At 41.3% G+C, this 22714-nt stretch overlaps 2 protein-coding genes across 2 annotated transcripts in view; both read left to right on the top strand.

The window, feature by feature from the left end:
* Positions 1 to 22714, top strand: part of LOC126379636 (la-related protein 1) — a 104412-nt gene that overhangs the window by 13318 nt on the left and 68380 nt on the right. Inside the window, exons 2-3 of the mRNA XM_050028471.1 lie at positions 16562 to 16679; positions 17464 to 17537. Coding sequence (XP_049884428.1) covers positions 16562 to 16679; positions 17464 to 17537 — 192 coding nt within the window. The remainder of the gene's footprint in view (positions 1 to 16561; positions 16680 to 17463; positions 17538 to 22714) is intronic.
* Positions 1 to 22714, top strand: part of LOC126379364 (zinc finger X-chromosomal protein-like) — a 142325-nt gene that overhangs the window by 102928 nt on the left and 16683 nt on the right. The gene's annotated exons all lie outside the window — the stretch shown is intronic.

Below are 22714 nucleotides of genomic sequence, written 5' to 3'. Positions count from 1 at the left end.
ACCAAAGTGTATACATATTAATGCTCGTGACCGTACCTCTGCCTACCCCAATGGAAAATAGGCGTGTATTTATGCATGAGTTTAACTCGACATGATAAGCAGGGTCGAGTAATTTAGTGTCACACGTCAGATGATAAAATTAGCTTAGGGCTATTTTGATTTGAGCCACAAGGTTTTTTTTTTAATAAAATAGGCTCGCGCTTGACCACAATCTCACCTGATGGTAAGTGACGTAATCAATAATGGTACTGAACTGGAGTGTAAAAATGTTTGACATTTGTTTGCATTTCGCACTTACTTTCATATGCGCAAATGTCAAATTGCAATGCAGATTTTTAGATGAATTGCTTCGATGTGGCCATTTTAACCCCTCTGGTCGTTCTGTTTAATAATACATAACGGTCAAACACATAACCCTCCTTTTGCCTCGCCGCAGTCGGGTAAAAAAGAGAAGCTACAGTTAAAATTAAAATGAAAAAATAAATGCCGTAAATAGAAATAAACACGGCGGACGAAGACAAGTGTTGGAGGCGAGCCAACCCGGGTGGCGGGCTTGTTACGTTTTAGGACACAGTAGCATATTTATAATACATCAATGTTTAGGACTGAAGGATACGTCTAGGGCCCTGTGCCGAGGTTTTTCTTGCAGCTTCTTTTCCCCGGCTATACAGGTTGTGAGAAGCTGCAGTAGTTTTAGGCGGATGAGACGTTCGTTATGTAAAAATTGACGATTCAAAGTGTTACTATGTTACCTACTGAATAAAGATATTTTTGAATTTGAATTTGCATATATATAAATTATTTTTTTGACGTGACGTATTGTAGATATTACCGCCGGATTGGCCGGACATATGGGAGGCACTAAGGGCTCTCACCCGGTACAAAATTTAAGGCAAGGCCTGAGGGTGCCCAGTTGGACTACAGGATAGGGTATATGACCGGGTCAAAGATGAACCATAAAAAACTAATCTAAAAATTCCATCTTATTAACATAACAAATATTTTATTGCACAAACAGGAAATTACAAAATACAAAACAAAAGAGAAATAGAAAGGGTACAGTCATGAGCAATATAATGTACCCACTTTAGGACTCAGTCGCACGCACTAACATATTTAACATTTAGTGAGACTTACAGTTGAATTTGTCAAAAAAGTTAATGTGACATGGTACCAAAGTGTATATATACATATTAATACTCGTGACCGTACAAATAAGTAATATTCTGTTCTATCTAACAGTAGGCGTTTTACAGGTAAGCGTGTGCGGCACGCTGAGAGGTGAGGATATGGTATCCCGACGTGCCGGCAGAGTAGGGGAATGATTGGTGATAAAGTAGAAGCAACAGCAAGCAGTAGTAGTATAGTTTATTAAAAACACTTCACAAACTTAGTAACATAGTCACAAAAATAATAGTTCACAATATACACATTTCACAAAAGGAGGGCACTGAGGAGGGTTTCAGAGGGCACGGCCCTAAACAGTTTAATACACTTGTTGTTTATATGAAGGTCAGGGATGCAGTGCGTCAAAAGTGAGTAAAATGAAAGGAAATGCGAATGGAATGGAATGAGAATTTCGTAATTTAAAATGATGATGGTCCGAACAAAAGGCCAGTATGTGCAGAGTTTGTACTCTGCTACACGTGTACCACCTTAGACCACAAATTGGTGCCGATTCCAATACAGACCATCTAATTGTATTTTAAGTTAAACCTGTCGTTTTCTTATCCGCTAAAAAGAAAGGGACGGGTAATCGACAGACATAAAATTTATGGAACACACGTCAATTTTAGGCAGAAATTTAAAACACTCTCCCAAAATTTTACATTGGCCAATAACCCAACAGAATTAAGATGACAACACTTGACGGGTTGCATACCAGAGGTGTCTATTTTATTCGCCCGGGTTATTCGTATGAACGAATAAAAAAAAATTTAAAAAATTTAAGAAATGAATGACGATTAAGGGTGGTATTAATAAACTAATCTCAGCTGAGACTGCCCTCAAGATCATGCTCAAGTCCCTGTTTTTATATGAGAACTGTCACATTGACATGATCTTGAGGGCAGTCTCAAAGCTGAGATTGGTTTATTAATACCACCCTTAAAATGATTTAAAATTAACAATTGTCAATCATCAGTCCCTTTCCTTTTCGGCAGATAAGAAAATGATGGGTATAACTTAAAATTAGGTGTCTGCAGGAATCAACACCAATATATACTAGTTTTTAATAACATGCTCTGTTCATTATGAAATACTTTACGGTTTAATTTCAAGTAATTAGTATTAGAGGCAATATAGTTTAACTAACTGCGCGATAGTCACACTTAATAAGTAGTAATATAACAAAGGAATAATTATGTAAAAAACCAAACAGCTGTGTCCACATAAAACTTACATAACAATACGTCAATAGATACTTTGCTAGAGATATATGAAGGGTGTTAGTGACATCGTAACGAAAACTTTGATTCACACTAGGATTACCAGTTGAAATCAAGTAGAATTTTCCGTCGCAAATGTATGGAATCTACACAAACATAAACAGCCTATCAGCAAAAACACCTAACAGCATATCTTCTTAACGCCAAGATTTCCAGACACAATAGTTAAACACTGGGTTTTGGATTTTAAAAGAACATTCGGTCTTACGACTACACACTGACACTGCTGGGCACAGGCCTCTCCTCAATCAACCGGAGGGGGTATGGAGCATACTCCACCACGCTGCTCCACTGCGGGTTGGTGGAGGTGTTTTTACGGCTAATAGCCGGGACCAACGGCTTAACGTGCCCTCCAAAGCACGGAATCATCTTACTTTTTCGGACAATCGGGTGGTTCAAGCCTGAAAAGTCCTTAACAAACAAAGGACAGTCTCACAAAGTGATTTCGATAATGTCCCCATCGGGAATCGAACCCGGACCTCCAGATCGTGAGCCTAACGCTCTAACCACTAGACCACGGAGGCTGGAATATAAAATAATTAAAATTACAAAAATCATGAATTTTCCGACGGAAAATTCCACTTGACATTAACTCAGAATCATGGTTTGAATCATCCCCCTCAGTATTCTAAAATAAATGTTTCTTTCTTTCTTAATTCGTTACGGTCTCACTAACACCCTGTATTTATTGCGTATAACCATATGTTATTTTTTTACGTGACTTATTGTAGATTTACCGCAGATGGCATTAACTACTTGGTCGGAAAAAAATATAATGTTTTTAATCTATGATGAGTATTAACTTGTTAAGGAAATACGAGGGGAGGTCAAAAAGTTCGCGGAATGAGGGGGAAGGGGGTCGAAATTAAACACGAAACTATTTTTCCTTTTCAATATATTCTCCCTTAACCTTAACACATTTTCCGGATCTATCAAATAATTTGTTTATTCCATCATAAAAAAAAGATTTCTCTTTGCTGTCAAAATAGGCCGAAATTGCAGACTTGACTTCTTCATCATCGCCAAATTTTCGTCCACGCAGTACCTTTTTCATTTTTGGCAACAAATAATAATCGCTGGGGGCCAAGTCTGGACTGTAAGGCGGGTGGTTTAATTTTTCGAACCCGCATCGGTGAATGGCAGCCGTCGCAACATGGCACGTGTGGACGGGTGCGTTGTCGTGCAAAAGGAGCACACCTCTTGACAACTTTCCTCTTCTTTTTTCCTTGATAGCCTCTTTCAATCTATCCAGTAAAGAAGCGTAGTAATGTCCCGTTATAGTCACACCACGATCTTTATAATCAATCAGCAAAATACCTTCTGTATCCCAAAAAATAGTGGCCATGATCTTTCCGGCCGATTGTGACACCTTAAACTTCTTTGGAGGAGGTGTGCCTTTTTTATGCCACTGCATCGACTCTTGCTTCGACTCAGGTTCATAGTGGTGAACCCAGGTTTCATCTCCAGTAACAATCCGGGCCATAACTTCTTCCTTATTCTCTCCACAGAGCTCTAAAAACTGGCGAGAACACTCGACACGCTCGCTTTTTTGAAGTGGCGTGAGCATTCTTGGAACCCATCTTGCGCTGACCTTAGTCATCCCAAGATGTTGATGTAGGATATTTAAAATACTTGTTCCGGATACACCGACCATTGCTGCAAGCTGCTTCTTCTTCAAGCGGGTATCTTCTAATACAAGTTTCTCTACTTTTTCGATGATTTCCGGTGTGGTGGCCTCAATGGGCCGTCCGGAGCGGGGGTCATCTTCAATCGACTCTCTTCCTTGCTTGAAAAGACTATGCCACTTGTAAACCATGGTTTTACCAGGGGCAGAGTCCGCGTAAACTGCTAATAGCTCTTGAAAAATCGTCTGAGCGGATTTTCCTTGCTTGGTGAGGAACTTAATGACGGCGCGGTGTTCAATTTTCTCCATATTCGCTGAGTTCTTCCCGATTCACTTGTTTGCTGGTCGATAGTTCAAACGTTAATGACCCGATTTGCTTCAAACTTGGTACATATACTGTTAATGAGGTGTGCAACTAGCGGCTACCTGTACGAGCAAACCAACACCCTCCAACCCCTCCATTCCGCGAACTTTTTGACCTCCCCTCGTAAATAACATAACATAGGTAAGCTCAAGGATATATCCTTTGTGTATATATGAATTGGGGTAGTCAGAGGTACATCCATCACAAGATGAACTAAGTACCCTCACCTCACCGAGCTATCTGTAAGGCTCTAGACAGACGGATCGCAGTTCAGCTGCAGTTTGAATGCAGTTGACACGACTGCAATAAAACTGCAAACCAACTGTGCAGCACGACTGCACGCCGACTGCAATTGAACGGCAATCGGACTGCCCGTTTGGTTTGCAGTTCTATTGCAGTCGTGTCAACTGCATTCAAACTGCAATTTGACAGTCGGATTGCAGTTGAAATGCGATCCGTCTGTCTTAGAACAACGTGATAGGTGGTGAGCCGTATCGCCGTCTGTAATGGTCGAGCCAACTGTGTTAGTGAAAACTGCACTTAAGATAAATTCATATCTCATTGGTGCAAGTTCAGTACGGGGGTTCGAAGCGACGGTACCCTTTTGAGAAAATGGCATTTTCTATTAGGGCTAACATGCGAAACGAGACAAAATGATATCACGGTCATTTTATAGATTCTGACGATATAATTATGTCGTTTTTTCGATTGGTGCTAATCATCATCATCAGCCCATTAACGTCCCCACTGCTGGGGCACGGGCCTTCCCTATGGATGGGTAGGGAGATCGGGCTTTAAACCACCACGCGGGCCCAGTGCGGATTGGTGGTTATTAACGACTGCTAATGCAGCCGGGACCAACGGCTTAACGTGCCTTCCGAAGCACGGAGGAGCTCGAGATGAAAACTTTTTTTTGTGGTCACCCATCCTATGACCGGCCTCTGCGAAAGTTGCTTTACTTCAACAATCTCAGACCGAGCGCGTTTACCGCTGCGCCACCGAGCTCCTCAATTGGTGCTAATATGTGAACCCAAATAAGTCATGTCGTTCTCTCAAAATACGAAAAAAATCACGTGTTATGGAAAAAAACAAACTTATTTCGACAAAATTTATGGGTCGATAATTTGATCTCGTTGCCTCTGTCCACCCTTTTACGGGTCATCGGTGTGAGTTCCGTTTTTGTCTGCCGATGAAGATTTACTGTAGAGTCGATTAGCAACAAGGGCGTTGAAGCAAATGTAATAACGTTAGGTGCTGAACTGATTAAGTAGCCTTGGGCGATATCATAAGTGATAACGAGTTCATAGTAATCTTAAACTCGTATTCTGAAAAAATATCTTATTATTATAATAACTGCTTCCATGGTCTAGTGGTGCGAAAGACCCAGGGTCTAATCCGGATGTTGAAATCACTTGACAATGTAAAACTTTGACAATATTCATCATCATCAGCCCATTAACGTCCCCACTGCTGGGGCACGAGCCTTCCCTATGGATGGATAGGGAGATCGGGCCTTAAACCGTCACGCGGGCCCAGTGCGGATTGATGGTTATTAACGACTGCTAATGCAGCCGGGACCAACGGCTTAACGTGCCTTCTGAAGCACGGAGGAGCTCGAGATGAAAACTTTTTTTTGTGGTCACCCATCCTAAGACCGGCCTTTGCGAAAGTTGCTTAACTTCAACAATCGCAGACCGAGCGCGTTTACCGCTGCGGCCACCGAGCTCCCCAATTTTATTGACAATATTACGTTATGTTAATTTCCTTAAGTCAATATTCAATATTCTTTATTTGCATACTATGATGGTGTACAAGTTTGTAAGTTACATGTATGAGTTTCACATCATAGACCCTTTCGGGCACAACAAAATAGAAGTTTAAAAGACAGGAGGAAGCTTTTCAAATTGTAACATCAGTATCATTAAGGTATTCACTAGTGCTGTAGTAACGTATATTAATGAGAAGTTCTTTTATTTCTTTAATAAAGATTATGTCACTTTTTTTTTCTTTTAATATGTTAGGCAGTTTATTATAAATTCAATGTGTTCTTGCGGTTCATCGGCTTGCTTCTCAAAAGGGTAGCGCCGGTTTGAACCCCAGACTTGCACCAATGAGTTATTCATCATCATCATTACCAGCCGTACGACGCTCACTGCTGGGCATAGGCCTCACCCAAGATCTCCACGACCATCGATCCTGTGCTGCCCGCATCCAGCGGTTTCCCGCGACCTTCACCAGATCGTCGGTCCACCTTGTAGCGGGCCTACCCTCTGAGCGTCATCCGACACGTGGTCGCCATTCGAGAACCTTTCCGCCCCAGCGGCCATCGGTCCTCCTCGCTATGTGTCCTGCCCACTGCCACTTCAGCTTGGCAATAGGGTCGTGTACTAGGTTCAAGATAAATTATGAAATTCTGATTACTAAATAAAGACACATCTAAAACTAACGAAAAACATTTTCTTTTTTCTATTAAACTTATTTATGAATTTTAATCAAGAAAAACGTAATAATAAGTCCGACATTTTGTCACGTTTTTCTATGACGTCACAGAGTGCTTTTTCATACAAATTCCATAGTAATTTCGTGTTTTGACGTTTAGTAAAAAGTAACTGATTTGACTAGTTGGAAACTAGCCTATTCTCCGAGCTATGTCGGTGACTTTAGTTCTCCTGCGGATCTCTTCATTTCTGATTCGATCGAGCAGGGAAATACCGAGCATAGCTCTCTCCATTGTCCTCTGAGCGACACCGAGTGAGCGAGAATGAGTTATTCATTTATCTTAAATGCAGTTCACTAACACAGTTGCGTCGACCATTATAGACGGCGATACGGCTCATCACCTATCACGGGAACAGAAAGCTCGGTGTGGGTTCTTAGTTGCGATGGATGTACCTCTGGCTACCCCAATTGGGATATAGTCGTGAGCTTAAGCTATGTTACTGGAAGAATATTGCACAGAAAGAGTTTCAGGGGCCTGTTTTATAAAACTTACAATTGTAAATCACAATGACAATTTGGTGTTCATTACGTAGCAAATATGAAACTGCAAAATATTCGTGATCACACACTCCGCAATGTACATCAAATTGTCATTGTAATTTACAATTGTAAGTTTTATTAAACAGGCCCCTGATATATCCCTTTTAACATTAATTACGTCTTGCGAATGCGAAGTTCAATGACCGCTACAGTTTGGCGGCAAAAACGAAGATCGGCCATGTTTTTTTTTTTATTAATAGAGGCCTTACTCTCTTGGTCTATTGGAGCCATGAAGTACGCGATACTGAGGTGTGAGCGGGAACTTTTTTTTAACTGAAAAAACAAAGTTCTGTATTCGACATATTTTTTTTTACATAAATTCTCGTGGTAGACAAAAGTCCTCAATCCTAAGTAAAGCCAAGTAGTAAGTACCGTTTACGGCAAATGTACAATAAGTCGCGTCAAATTATGTATCTGTGTTAATGATATAAAATTATAATCCTATCCTATCCATATATCCGTATCCTCTGATCTTTCCTCCTAAATTACTTTAATTATTATGAAATAAAATGTTTCCTCGTTTTGTCCGTGGCAAATACGCAAACCGCGTCATGCCAAAGAGGAAAAAAAAAAAAGAAAAAAAAAGATGTCTCAGTCAGAAGACAACTTGCAACTCTTGTCATGGAAGATCCAAGATGGATTATGACGATTCGTATGGTTACCACTGGTCATGTGTCAAAAGAGGCTAAAAACCTTAGACCTTAAAAAAAAAATACAAATAAAAAACCGCATTAAAATTCGACCATCCGTTATGGAGCTACAAAAATTAAAAAAAAAAGAAAAAAAAAGGCCCAGATCTCTCTTTCACACACACACACACACACACACACACACACACACGCACTGACGGAAAGGCATGCAACTTGTAACACCCCTATTTTCATAGCATCGGGGGTTAAAATCGACGTAAGCACCTAAGGGGGTAAGCGATAAGGGACCCTTTTATTTATTTTATTAGGGCAGCTTTCGGCCATATTTACAAAGTACTAAATTTTATTACTTTGACAAACTGCCACAAATGTGTGATTTCGATTATTACATTACGTAGGTTATTTACATGTTAGAGCAGACAGGAAAGAATAAGGCAAGGAAATAGACAAAGACAGGTGTAATTATTCACTTCGTGTTTGTTCTCACGAAGTCTTAAACTTGAAGGAAAAGTGGCATCTTCCTGCAGGCATGCAGCTACGTTGTTGGGAAGGCCAGAATGACCAGCGTTGAGTCAGACAAAAAAAAACACTTCTTTTGTTTTTACCGACAATAGTGCGTGAATAGCGTCAGGATTTTGTGGCTTGCTTACATATTTCGTCTGGTTTTTACGAGTAAATAATCACCATGACCAATTTAAGAGCCACGCTCTTGTCGGTGTAGCATTCTCTATGCTACTTTTGTAGAGAAAAATAGGGCACTGGTTTCCCTCTTGCCTTCCGCCACGCAGTCTGACGCGAGTGGGATGGCGCCCAGAGTAGTCTATTTCAATGCCGTACTGGGAGTGTTACTGCTGCCCTCTGTCAGGTTCCAGGTGCTTCCTGTGACTTGCCTCTTCCGTCCTGCCTTGCCGTACCGATGTCTCCCATCTTCTCCTCTGCGTATCCACGTGGAAGACCGTTTTTAGGGTTCCGAACCTCAAATCAAATCAAATATACTTTATTGCACAGAACTAAAATTTCAACAATCAGACATAACACATGAATACAGTACAATTAAAAAAAAAACGAAAACAAAAACGAGAAACGGGTAAAAGGAGAAACGGATTATAACTTTTTGAAGATGGACACATTTTTTCTTTCACAATAATAACCCTAACACCAGAGTTGTTGATTAGCCACTCACCTCACAACCGACACGATAGAAGATCGCTACCTTCATAGCCATACGTCATCAAATAAAAACTGGAGAGTCGAACTTTTTTATGAATTGTCGGCCATTTTACATTGTAAAACGCAACATTTACTATCTATCTTTATCGCACCTATTATCTTGGATCGATTCTCTCGCTCGGGATTAAGATTACTCAATCATTATTTAATCGTTTATATAGGTTTTCCCTTGTGTTACATATGACGTGGCCAGGGGGGTTAAAGTGGCCACATCGAAGCAATTCATCTAAAAAAGCAATATTGCTATTTGACATTTGTTTGCATTGCGCACTTACTTTTATATGCGCAAATGGCAAATTGTAGCCATTTTAACCCCGCAGATCTTAGAATTGATCATTTCATAATGTGTTCGACCATTTCATGAAATAGTTAACTTAAGTTGACCATATCGTTGAAACGTCAACGTTTAATGATATTTCAATCAACGTTTGGCCATATCGTTAATGGAGGCGGTGTTCATGCTATCTGGTGTAATAAAAATTGCGAATAACCGGTTAATTTCTTAGGTTCAAAATTATTTAGCTAATCGATATTATTGATATAGAAAATTGTACAATTTCATCGATTATAAAATCAGTCAAGTTTTAAATATAAACGCCACTACCGGTGGATTATTTCTTTTTATTTTGGTGCAATAAAGTGTATTTGTATTGTATTGTATAATGTTACCAATTTTACGATATGATTGCCAAAGTTTGGCCATGTCATGCGACCCGATTACTCTAGCCATAGAGGCAGCCAATCAGCTCGCGACACGAAACACTTCAGGATCCCGATACTGACCCCGTCGGCGTGGTCGACGATTTCCCTCAATCAGCGCTTATCGCTATGGACCCACTAGGGTCGACTAAATTCTTTCAACTTTCAACTTTGTACCGGGTGAGAGCCTTCAGCGCTCCCCATTTGTCCGGCCAAGTAGTTAACGCCATCTGCGGCAAATCTACAATAAGTCACGTCAAAAAAAAAGGCCATATCATGAAGTAAATCATGCATTTAGTTGCTCATGTCGTTAAACGTTTTGTGTTCATTGATCTGGCCAAACTACATCATGATGTGGCCAACGAGTGATTTCATGAAATATAACCATTTCATGAAATGATTCTTTCTAAGATCTGGCTAAGACACATACGGTCACGAACATTAATATGTATACACAATTGGTACCATGTCACATTAACTTTTTTGACAAATTGAACTGTAAGTCTCACTAAATGTCAAATATGTTAGAGCGACAGAGTCCTAAAGTGGGTACATTATATTGCTCATGACTGTACATACTACCTTGCTGCTGCTTTCGGTCTTCCGCAGCCGTTATCTTCTCTTCGCCCCTGAAAGTGCAACGTATGAAACGGAACTTGTTAATTGACATTTAGTCAAATGCAGAACCAGTTTTAATGTTTATTGACGGTAAAAGCAACCGTGTGGCGACGCGATAAGGACCAGTCGGGCTGGTTTGCGGTTGTAAATTAAGGTGCAAAATGATACGGTACAAGATTGGGTTTGGTGTAAAGGTTGAAAATGTAGCGAGAAAAAAAAAATCCTAACGTGACATAAAAACCCCGTACGAAAAACGGAATTCCATAGCATCTGCTTACCCCGGCGTGATATATGTATTTGTAGAGATCACATGAAAGTGTTTTAGAATTCGAAATGGTTTTAGAATTAGCGTGTGTTTTTCCTTACATACCGAATTATCCTTTTATTTAACACATTCGCTGTGTATGGACCACATATTATATAGGCATAAATTTGAAACTCATACGTGCGTGACCCATATGTGGGGCATACACACGTAAGAGGAGGGGGAAAATGGGAAAATCCGACGGGAGGCTTTTCAGATTGTGTTTTTCTTGCCATAGTGTTTGTCGAAAAATAACATTGCACGTGACGGGTAGGTATCCCATTTTTACTTACACAGTGAACGTGTTAACAACGCTAATCCTCATTATTTCCCCAACTTGCGCCACACCACACAGTTTTTTGATATCGCAAACTGGTTCTGCAACGAACTCGATTTGGGCTGCGAAAAAAATATTCCGCGCATGTAATTCGCGCATACGATAAAAGTTAAAATTTTGGTCCTTAGCAACCAATATATACATCTCTTCTTCTAATCCTCTTATCCCCTGTTGGGATGTCATCATCATCAATTTAAGAGCCACGCTCTTGTCGGTGTAGCATTAATGCTACTTTTTTTAGGGAAAAATAGGGCAGTGATTTCCCTCTTGCCTTCCGACCCGCAGTACTCTGTCTGACGCAAGTGGGATGGCGCCCAGAGTAGTCTATTACAAAGCCATACTAGGACTCCTGTCCTCCGCCTCTGAATAGTAGACAGTTACTTCTGCCCTCTGTCAGGTTCCAGGTTACAGTCCCTGTGACTTGCCCCTTTCGTCCTGCATTGCCGTACCGATGGCTCCCATCTTCGCCTCTGCAACCGTTGAGGTCTTCACCCGTATCCCTGGGCAAGAGTTCTACGTTATACCCCGTAGATCTGGGATGTAGGGCTGGAATATCAGATTTCCACTCCTCGCGGTCTTTTGCAGACTCTGTAGTTTGCTCCTGTGGTCTCCCATGATATGCTGAGCGTTTTTAACTCTTGGTCTACCGAACGAATATATACATGCGTCATATAAATTCGAAAGTAACTATCTGTTAGCTTTGCAGCAGTTTACTGTAGGACCGATATGGTTACCCAGTTGGAAGAATGCTTGCCTCTCACTTTGAGGTCGCAATTTGTTTTCGAATTCATGTTTGGATCATAAATGATTATCACGTGCTCAGCGGTGAAGGAAAACATCGTGAGGAAGCGCACATTCCCGAGAAAGCATTTTTGCTAAACTAACCTGTATCGGGCTGGTTTTCCCTTCGCGGGTTGGAAGGTCAGACAGGCAGTCGCTTGAACTGTAAAAAATCAGATCTGTCAAATCTTCATGTTAGGTAAGCGGACCCTGTGAAAAACGGGATAATGCTGGGGAGATGACTGCTGTTTCCCCACACCCCGGACACTTCATACAAACATCTCATTCTAATCGTGTGTTGCGCGTGATCATGCAAGCGAGATAGGTCTTATACCTCAGCGGCTGTTGAAAACGTATAAACAATTAAGACTTTATATTGTATTTAATATAAGTATATCATAAAATATTAATATAACAATACGTCACAAAAACAACCTTAATAACTAGTCATTAAATAACCCGCCCCTCACTGTTCCCGGAGCAAAGGTGCCCACAACACTAGCCGCATTACCGTGTTGAATGGCAATGGCTAGCCTTTGGACCAGGAACGAGCCGGAGCGGGAGTCACCTGTTTTCTCCCTGAGCCTGAGACCCAATTCTGATACAAAGATTTTGGTGTCCGCCCCCCAGCTACCAAAGGTCTCCACGGCAACGGGCACGAAGTTATATGCAGGCAATAGAACTGCATACTTCTCCCTCTTCTTCTCAGCAGCATCCTCAGCCGCTGCTGCCGGTGAGTGGATGGTTCGACCAAGGTGGCTGGCGGCAACAGTGCTGACACAAGTAGCGTCCCAAACCAGGCACTTGCCATTCTTCCAAGGCACCAAAGTCAAACCATCCGGTCTCCTCCCGTCAGACCTACACAGGCCCGGGGGCTCAAGCACGCAGGGTACGCTCGCTGACACTAAGGCCCTCCGGATAATATCGTTGAGTGCATGGTGACGCGAAAACCTCCCCGCGCAACGTCGACAACTCAGTGCGTGATGGCCATCAGCTTCCACCATGGAACCGCAGGTGCATATGTGGGGTTCACACACCTTGCAACCCAGGCGAAAAGCCACCGCCACACGCAAAGAGTCGTCGTCTAATAAGGTGCCCAAGTGAGGGGAGGGTAACGCGTGCAACCATGCCCCAGATTCAGGTTGGGAAACCGCTCGGAGTCTGGCCAAAGATGCCCCATCGGCACGAGACATAAGTTGACCCTGGATCCGCTTCGCCCCGACATCATCCCACGCACGCTGAAAATCGGACTCAATAGGGATTGACTCTCCCGCGTTGAGGGCCCCCCATGCTGACAAGGCATCGGACACATAAGGCAAACTTTCCCCGCCGCCATTAGATTGGAGGATAGTAGCGACAAGGTCTGCAACCCCATGCGCCGACGCCAAGAAAGCCGGCAAGCCCACATCACGAGATAATCGCACCCCTAAACCCCCATACCGGATCGGGAGAGTCGCCTGCACCCATTGATTTTCATCAAAGGAGACGTTTAAAACAGACTCAACCGTCAATTTTAGTGCCTCATCAAATGAAGCCACATCACCCGGACACTTCCAAGTGGGGGTAGTCCGTAGCAGGTACGTAATCTTCGGAACAGCAAAGCACATCCGCAACAGAACAATTGCCACGTGCGCGGAAAGGTCTTTAAGACGTTCCTGAGTGACATAGAGAAGGCGAGTGCGAGAAGAAAGGGCCCCAGGAACTCCATCAAGAAAAATTGGAGACCCCAAAAGGGTGAAATCAGAAATCGAAAGTTCCTTAAGGCCTGGCAGAATCGAACAGAAACAAGTGAAGTGTGTACGAGCCTGTGTACTGCAGGGGAAAAATTCGCATTTGGAGGGATTCACCACTAGACCTAGTTCTTTGAGACGAGGAATAAGGGTCTCAAGATCCTGAAGAACGTCTTCTGGTTTCCCTCCTATTGTGCCATCATCCAAATACCATACATTCAGGGTCGATTTGAGTTCGACTATGATTTTGTGTATGGCCAGACTGAAGACTAACGGCCCGAGCGGATCCCCCTGCTGAGCTCCCACTTGAGAAAGGATGAGGTTGTCACCATAGAAAAGCTTCGACGGAGATTTATAAACCTGATGAAGGAAAGGTTAGAGAGAAGGAACTTTTTCTTTAACCTCACTCAATAGAACGTCTCTTTCCAAAGTATTAAACGCGTTGCAAATGTCAAGCTTCAGTACAATGCTGTCCGAGTTCGATGGTTCCATTACGAACGACCGCGTTGCGTGGATGGCCGCCTCACAACCCAGACGCGTCCCAAAACCCAACTGGTGTGGCTGTAAATAACCGGCCATGTCATTTTTTACGGCGCGACACGCTAATTTAGCAGCCAAACGACGAAAAACGCTGCCGACAGCTATAGGCCTTATACTGCCATCTTTTTTGGCTAACGCACATAAGGAGGCGCCGTACAGATAAGGGCACACTTGGGGATTCACTTGCCCACTAAGCAAAAAATTTGTGAGTTTCACCAAGCATCCCAAAAGACGGCACCCATTTTCCCCAGCCGACACAGACGTTAATTCCTTGAGGTGGTTGGGACGCAATCCATCCAAACCCCCCGCAGAGCCACTATAAAACGAGTTAAGCCCAGACACCACCTCCTCTATAGCCACCGACTCCGGGATAAAAGAAATTCCTGGATCAGGTGGGACCTCAAGAGGGCGGGATGGGGCCGGGTGCTTCTCTCTTAAACCTGCCAGAGTGTTGGGGTCCTGCTGTGCGTATGAGTCCTCAGACAGCAAAAGTCGCACAGCCCCCTTAAAATCCCCTTCAAATACCTTAGCCTCAATGATTTTCCTAGCCGAGCGCACTCTGCGATTCGAACCAAGACCCTCACAAACGCCAAAGACATTTGTGTCAAAAGACGAGATGTTGTTCTTGACCTTTGTCGTCACATTGCCCGGGGAATCACTGGCCGGCACCTTCAACCCAACATACGCAAAAGAAAGCAGCGCAGCCCAATTCTCCACCTCGTTAGTATCCACACAAGAATCGATCAATTCACTTAACTTGCCGGCAGCTAAATTACGGGCACCCTTGGGAATGTGCCGGAGGACCGGAGTACACTCCCTCAAGCAGACCAGCCTATCAAGGGGAGACTGGCTCGGTGCTAATGAAGGTGGTACTTGGCTCGCAGAGGCGACAGGTGTGTCAGTCGGATGAGCTTGTGAGGCGGCAATAGGATGACGAATGTCCTTATGCTTACGACCAATGTGGATCTTAAGTCCATGTGTAGTGAAGGTCCGAGTTGACCTTGGGCAGTGAGGACAATATAGGCGGACAGGCAAATCACTCATGTTTCTCACTTAAGGAAATACAATTAAGTAAAACAAAAATAATTAATTCAATAAGTTAATGAAGATAAATAATCATAAACATAGAAGGTACATATAAAATATTAATGAACAATTCAAAAAAATAATAATTCAAATTCATACGAAATAATCAAATAAAAATCAACTGTCACATTAAAACTATACAAAATATCACAGTGCAAATCATAATTATCACAGTTAAAAAGATTCGAATAATTTCAAATTCACAACAATCAATTAAAAAGGAAACAAAAATTAGTATAAATCACAATCAAACTACTAATACAAAACAAACTCCAATCCAAATCAACACTAGATACGTAGGTATGATGACAGTTATATATATATATATATATTAAACCCTAAATTACGAACCAAAAATTATCAATTAAAAAGAAAACATAATTTTGCAAATTACGATCAAACTACTCAAACAAAAACATCACAGTCCAAATGAAACCTAAACACATTAATATAAATAAAAAAACCCAAGTTGCGTTCCAAAATAATAATAATAATAAGTGGGTATGTGCAAGCTTCAGGGAGAACACAAATAAATATAAAATATTATTTTACAAAAAAAAAAAAATAAGAAAAAAAATAAGTCAAAGTAAATATTTTCTTACAAATACAGCTATACTCCAAATTCAACATTAATTATAAAGTTTGAATCAAAACCTAAAAAAACATAAGGCATGTAAAGGTGCCTTATTGTCAAAGTAAATATATTTAAGAAAAGACTAATACTCAAGACTTTATTGAACATTTTTGTAAACTCATCAGTTCGCGGGGAATCGAATCCGGCCCTCCAGATCGTGAGCCCAACGCTCTAACCAGAGCGTTTGTTTGGTAAGAACATTGCAGGCTTGAATCACCTGATTGTCCGGAAAAGTCAGATGATTCCGTTCCCTAATCTGAAGACTTGAGCGACCGCCTGTCTGACTTTCCAACCCGCGAAGGGAAAACCAGCCCAATACATGTTAGGTCACATACCTCCGAATGCATTTCTCGGGAATGTGAGTTTCCTCACGATGTTTTCCTTCACCGCTGATACAACATCTGCTGATGCAGATATAGATCACCGCTTCGGAAACAGCAGTGTCTCTTAAAAATTATAATATCTTTTTTTGTCACCAGGTCCGAGGCGGGAGCACTGGTGTTCCGCCCCCGGCGCCTCCGTCACTGATCGAAGAGAAGCGGTCACCACTGCAGCCCCAGCAACAGGGTAGGGCGCCGCCCCAGCAGACACAACCAGGTATTAATTACAATACCCGTTTCTTATAACTGGTCAAGGGTCTGGAGTTCTCTGCCAGCGAATCTGTTTCCCAATAAGGAGTATCTGGGCCTCTTCAAGGCAATTCCTGACATTCCTGTGTCCTGTTCTATGTGGGGCTTGCTTCTCTCGGGGAGCGCCCGTTCTAACCCCAATACCGGACTTGCACCAATGAGTCATTATAACGACCTCCATGGTCCAGTGGTTGAGCGTTAGGCTCACGATCCGGAGGTCCCGGGTTCAAATCCCGGTGGGGATATCACAAAAATCACTTTGTGATCCCAAGTTTGGTTAGGACATTACAGGCTGATCACCTGAATGTGCGAAAGTAAGATGATCCGTGCTTCGGAAGCCACGTGAAGCCGTTGGTCCCGGTTACTACTTACTGATGTTGGTAAGTAGTCGTTACATGACTCATGTCAGGGGCCTTTGGCGGCTCAATAGTGACCCTGACACCAGGGTTGATGAGGTTGGTCATCCACCTCGGAACCCACACGAGAGAAGACCAATGAGTTATTATTCATCTTGTGCAGTTTTCATTAACACGGTTGGCTCGACCATTTTAGACAGCGATACGGCTCACCACCTATCACGTTGGCACAGAGTTCATTATGCGATGATTGTACTTCTGACCAGCCCCATCTTGAAGACAAGTTTTATGTCAATGGTTATGTATAATAACAATACAGCATCACGCCGGTAAGCCTTAAGGGGTAGGCTGTAAGGTGGTGTTTGTCATTTATTTATATATTTTTATTCTTTTCAGAACCGCCGGTGGCGCCTCCTGTGGTGAAACCAGCAATCGTCAAAGCTCCCAAGAATGCCAAGGTCAATCAGAAGGTAAGTGTATTAGAATCAGTGATGTGTCGTCCCCGAGAATGTGCTCAGAGTAGGAATGTTCTCGTTGTAGAAACTCTTTAATAGTAAGGACATTGGCCCCGATTCCTGCAGACACCTAATTTTGCTTTAAGTTATACCTGTCATTTTCTTACCCGCCGAAAAGGAAAGGGACGGATGATTGACAGCTATTAATTTTACCAAGAATGAGTAAATGAATGAATAACCCGGGCGAATCAAAGGTATCTCGCTGGTATTCAAACCGTTTGACGTGTGCTGTCAACATAATTCTGTCGGGTTATTGGCCAATGCAAAATTTTTAGACGGTTGTTTTCGATTTGTGCTTAAAATTGACGTGTGTTCCATAAATTTTATGCCTGTCGATTACCCGTCCCTTTCTTTTTATACGGATAAGAAAATGACAGATGTAACTTGAAATAAAATTAGATGGCGTTTAAAAGAAAAGAAAGAAAGAAAGAAACATTTATTATTTTCGGACATCACAGACACAGACAGACAGGTACATTACATTTAACACAGGAAAGAAACCACACGGAAATCAAAGTACACAGACAAAAAAAAAACATTAAAAAAAAAAAATACCAAAACAAAAAGAAAAACAAACCAAACAGGAATTAGCACCGCTGTCTGCTTCTCTTTTTCAAAATGTTCTTTCATGTACTCTGGCATAGAATAAGGAATAATACTACGTATAGAAGTCAACTCTCCCAATAGCGTCTGAGTCTATAACGGTCGAGCCAAAAATTCAAAATTCCAAAATATTAATTTTTCAAAATTGGCTTACATAGTCAGCGCTTTTTGAACGTCAAGAATTAAATAACATATTATGTAACTAGCTGTAAAACTACTACCACATCGGAATCTGTAACGCTGAGGGAAAGACGTGGCCAGAAAACCTCCCAGCGCAGGGCCCTAGTCCTACTGTTTCATGTTTTCCTTTCTTTTTTTTTAATCCAGTTTGTATTACATAATTTTTATACTTGTTATATTAGTGACAACTACTATCCAACCGCGTTAGTGAAAACTGCACTTAAGAAATAACACATTGGTGCCAGTCCGGTATTGGGGTTCCAAACGGCGCTACCCGTTTGAGAAGCACGCCGATGAACCACAGGAAGCTACTGCTAACACTTAAGGAAATTAACATTTGCTCATATAAAATTAAGTGCGCAATGCAAGCAAATATCAAATAGCAATATTGTTTTTTTTTAGATGAATTGCTTTGATGTGGCCTTTTTAACGTTAACATACATAATCATCATCAGCCCATTGACGTCCCCACTGCTGGGGCACGGGCCTTCCCTATGGATGGATAGGGAGATCGGGCCTTAAACCATCACGCGGGCCCAGTGCGGATTGATGGTTATTAACGACTGCTAATGCAGCCGGGACCAACGGCTTAACGTGCCTTCCGAAGCACGGAGGAGCTCGAGATGAAAACTTTTTTTTTGTGGTCACCCATCCTATGTCCGGCCTTTGCGGAAGTTGCTTAACTTGAACAATCGCAGACCGAGCGCGTTTACCGCTGCGCCATCAAGCTCCTCAAATCCTTACACACTTCTCTCGTTCCCTGCACTTAAGATAGATTGATAACTCATTGGTGCAAGTCCGGTACCAGGGAAGCATCGTCAGTCGTTTTTTTTTAATCTCGCTACGGTCCAGATATTCCAAACGATTACATTACAATACAGCCCTTTACCCGTAACACGTCTCGGTCCCTTTATTTCCAAACAAAAACTATGGAGAATTACTATTTACGTAACGCCGTGTAATTGTAATTTTATGTCGGAAGAGCCGACAATTCGGTGAGCTAGTTATGCTGTTATCTTGCGTGTGTTTGGATAAATAAAATCCAATAGTCGATACATGCGTTTATTGAGAGAGGTTACACGACACTGAATCATTATTACAAATAGGAACGTTTATAGGTAGATCTATCATAACACGATACATTATGTAGTGCCATATTGTTTTAGACGATTTTTTCCCGATAGATAACAGACAATTTAACAACCGTAACTTAAGACACAAAGCAACATTAATGATTACAAGTAAAAGGACAAAAATTTCTAGTCAAGGCACATATCATTCAGCAATAAAAATATTCAATCATCTACCTATAGATATTAGAAAAGAAAATAATGTACAGTTTAAAAAGTGTCTTAAGAAATGGCTAATACAAAAATGTTTTTATAATCTGAAAGAATATTTTGATTGGAATAATAAATATAATATTATATAATAAACAAGACATTGTATTGTATTATAGTATTGTATAAAATATGAATTTATGTAAACATGACAATTTGATAGTTTTTTTTTCTTAAATACGTAGACTATTTGTTTGCTAGGGTTATTAATTTGCACACTAGATTGACAATAAATTAATTTTAATATTGTATATACGCGGGCAGCGCAGGACCGATCGTCGTGGAGATCCTTGGGGGAGGCCTATGCCCAGCAGTGGGCGTCATACGGCTGATGATGATTGTATATAATTATGTAATGATGCACGCCCGATTGACTATGAATAAAATTTTAATATTGTAATATTTAAGTACATACCTAACTAATATTGCACGCCCGATTGGGTTAAATTGTACCTAAGAACAGTATTTTTTCTTTTTATAATGTAACTATGACATCTTTTTTTTGGACTGTACAATTGCAATAAAACACTTTTGATTTTGATATTCGGCACAAGTTATATCCGCCACCTCTGGTCTACTCTTCTATCGGAGGTGTGAGGTGGATGACCAACCTCACTCATCAACCCTCAGGGTTATTATTGAGCCGCCATAGGCCCCTCACATGGCTCATGTAACGACTACCTACTTAAATCAGTAGGTAGTCCTAGGATGCAAATTCATCATCACTAATTTAAAAGCCACGCTCTTGTCGGTGTAGCATTCTCCATGCTACTTTTTAAGGGAAAAATGGGACAGTGGTTTCCCTCTTGCCTTCCGCCCCGCAGTACTCTGACGCGAGTGGGATGGCGCCCAGAGTAGTCTATTTCAAAGCCGTACTAGGACTCCTGGGGGGTTAAAATGGCCACATCGAAGCAATTCATCTAAGAAAACAATATTGCTATTTGACATTTGTTTGCATTACGCACTTTTATATGCGCAATAGCCATTTTAACCCCCCTGTCCTCCGCCTCTGAATAGTACTGGTAGGAGGATGCATATTATGAAGGCACAAAATCAATAGATTTTCCAAAAATCGTCGTCATTTAACAGGTTATAATGTGTGCAACGCAAAAACTTGTTCAACGTGTTGCGAGGTTGCTAGTGATGGGATTTGCCAATATCGATTGTCGACCGACTTACTACTCGTCATGGTATAAGAAAACCATGTAGCAGAGTATAAACTCTTTACATACTGGCCTCTCCATATTACCGTCAATCATTTTAAATTTCGAAATTCTCATTCCATTCCTCAATTCATTTTATTCTGCTCTGACGCATTGCAACCCCGACCTTGATAAGAGCAACATCTATACTGCTTAGCTCCATTAACTTTGATGGATTATTCAGGGTTTATTCTGAATTACTGAATACATATTCGCTGTTATAATTATTTAGTCTGGCAAACAACGGTGTGTTTATTCAATATCATATATCATCATCATCACCAGCTCATTAACGTCCCCACTGCTGGGGCACGGGCCTTCCCTATGGATGGACAGGGAGATCGGGTCTTAAACCACCACGCGGGCCCAGTGCGGATTGGTGGTTATTAACGACTGCTAATGCAGCCGGGACCAACGGCTTAACGTGCCTTCCGAAGCACGGAGGAGCTCGAGATGAAAACATTTTTTTTTGTGGTCACCCATCCTATGACCGGCCTTTGCGAAAGTTACTTTAACTTCAACAATCGCAGACCGAGCGCGTCTACCGCTGCGCCACCGATCTCCTCCAATATATCATATATACATTATATTATTTTCTTCTTTCCTATTATCCCCTTTTGGGATGTGGGCTCCAACAACAGATCTCCACTTCTCGCGATCTTTGTTCATAAACATAAACAGACTTTAAACGCCCATCTCAGGCATCGTTAGGGTGAAATTACTCAATGTATTAAAAAATATTATTGTGTTATTTTGTGTTTGCAAAAAAAATATTGTTAACCTAAATTCCAAGTTCAATTTTGATTTAAATTCTTGGCGGCACGGCATAAAAACAGAAAATATTTATTTTATCATTGGAAGTTAGAAGCTATTTGTGTTAGCCAATCAACTATGTATTCTATTCTAGTCTAAATAAAGCACAATAAATATTGCATGTTTTTCCTAATTATCGACTAGCGTACGCGTTACTAAGCCGGCGCAACACTAGCGCAGTCGAGCGCGAATCCGCGGGCCGATCGGACGCGTCGCGTCAAAACAATTCAGTTAAAAAAAATAACATTCTATTTTCAAATTCCGCCCAGAAACAAGCGACTTGTTACTTTTTATAAAAAGGTTCTTTATAGTGCAAGTTTTGTGGGATCTCTAGTGTTTCTAGTTTCTAGAACATTTCGAAATTATTATTGTTGTGTGTACATTTTGTGCCTTTATCGTTCGGTGACGTTTTTTTATTATTGGATTTGTTCTGGTGACACAAATTGGAATGCTGTAGTTTGATGGGTGAAAATATACACGTACAGTATAGAAGAAAAGTAATATTAGCTATAACAATAATGAAAACCATTAATTTCAGGCTGCAAAGGCCCTTATAATACTTTAAAAAGAAAATCACTGCATATTCTGCTATTATGAAATGTTTATTTTAGGGAGCGAACAATGGTATGGATCGCGTTTAGGATATTGTCGTAAAACACGACAGAGGGATTGTGTCCTTGTTAACTTTATGGACAATTGGGTATTTGACTGCGTCAAAGATAGATTATAAAATGCTAATATAGAAATAGAAGCCAGTCTAAGATGAACAAAAGTCAATCTCATTTTACGTTTCGACTTATTTTCGAATTTTATTTATGAATTAAGTAACAATGAGTACGACGTTTGACCGCTTTTATTGATGACGTCACAGGACAGTATATTCATACAGACTCCAAAGAACACTTTCGTATTGACGTTTCGTAAAAAGGATCTCATTTGACTAGGTTGTTAAGTAGCCTATTGAGTAGTTTCCTAGTTCAAAGAGATAAATTAT

This window comes from Pectinophora gossypiella, chromosome 29 (assembly GCF_024362695.1).
Source record: "Pectinophora gossypiella chromosome 29, ilPecGoss1.1, whole genome shotgun sequence".
In the NCBI taxonomy this organism is placed as follows: domain Eukaryota; kingdom Metazoa; phylum Arthropoda; class Insecta; order Lepidoptera; family Gelechiidae; genus Pectinophora; species Pectinophora gossypiella.
Note: the sequence above shows the minus strand (reverse complement) of the source record. Positions and strands in the feature narration are given on the sequence as shown.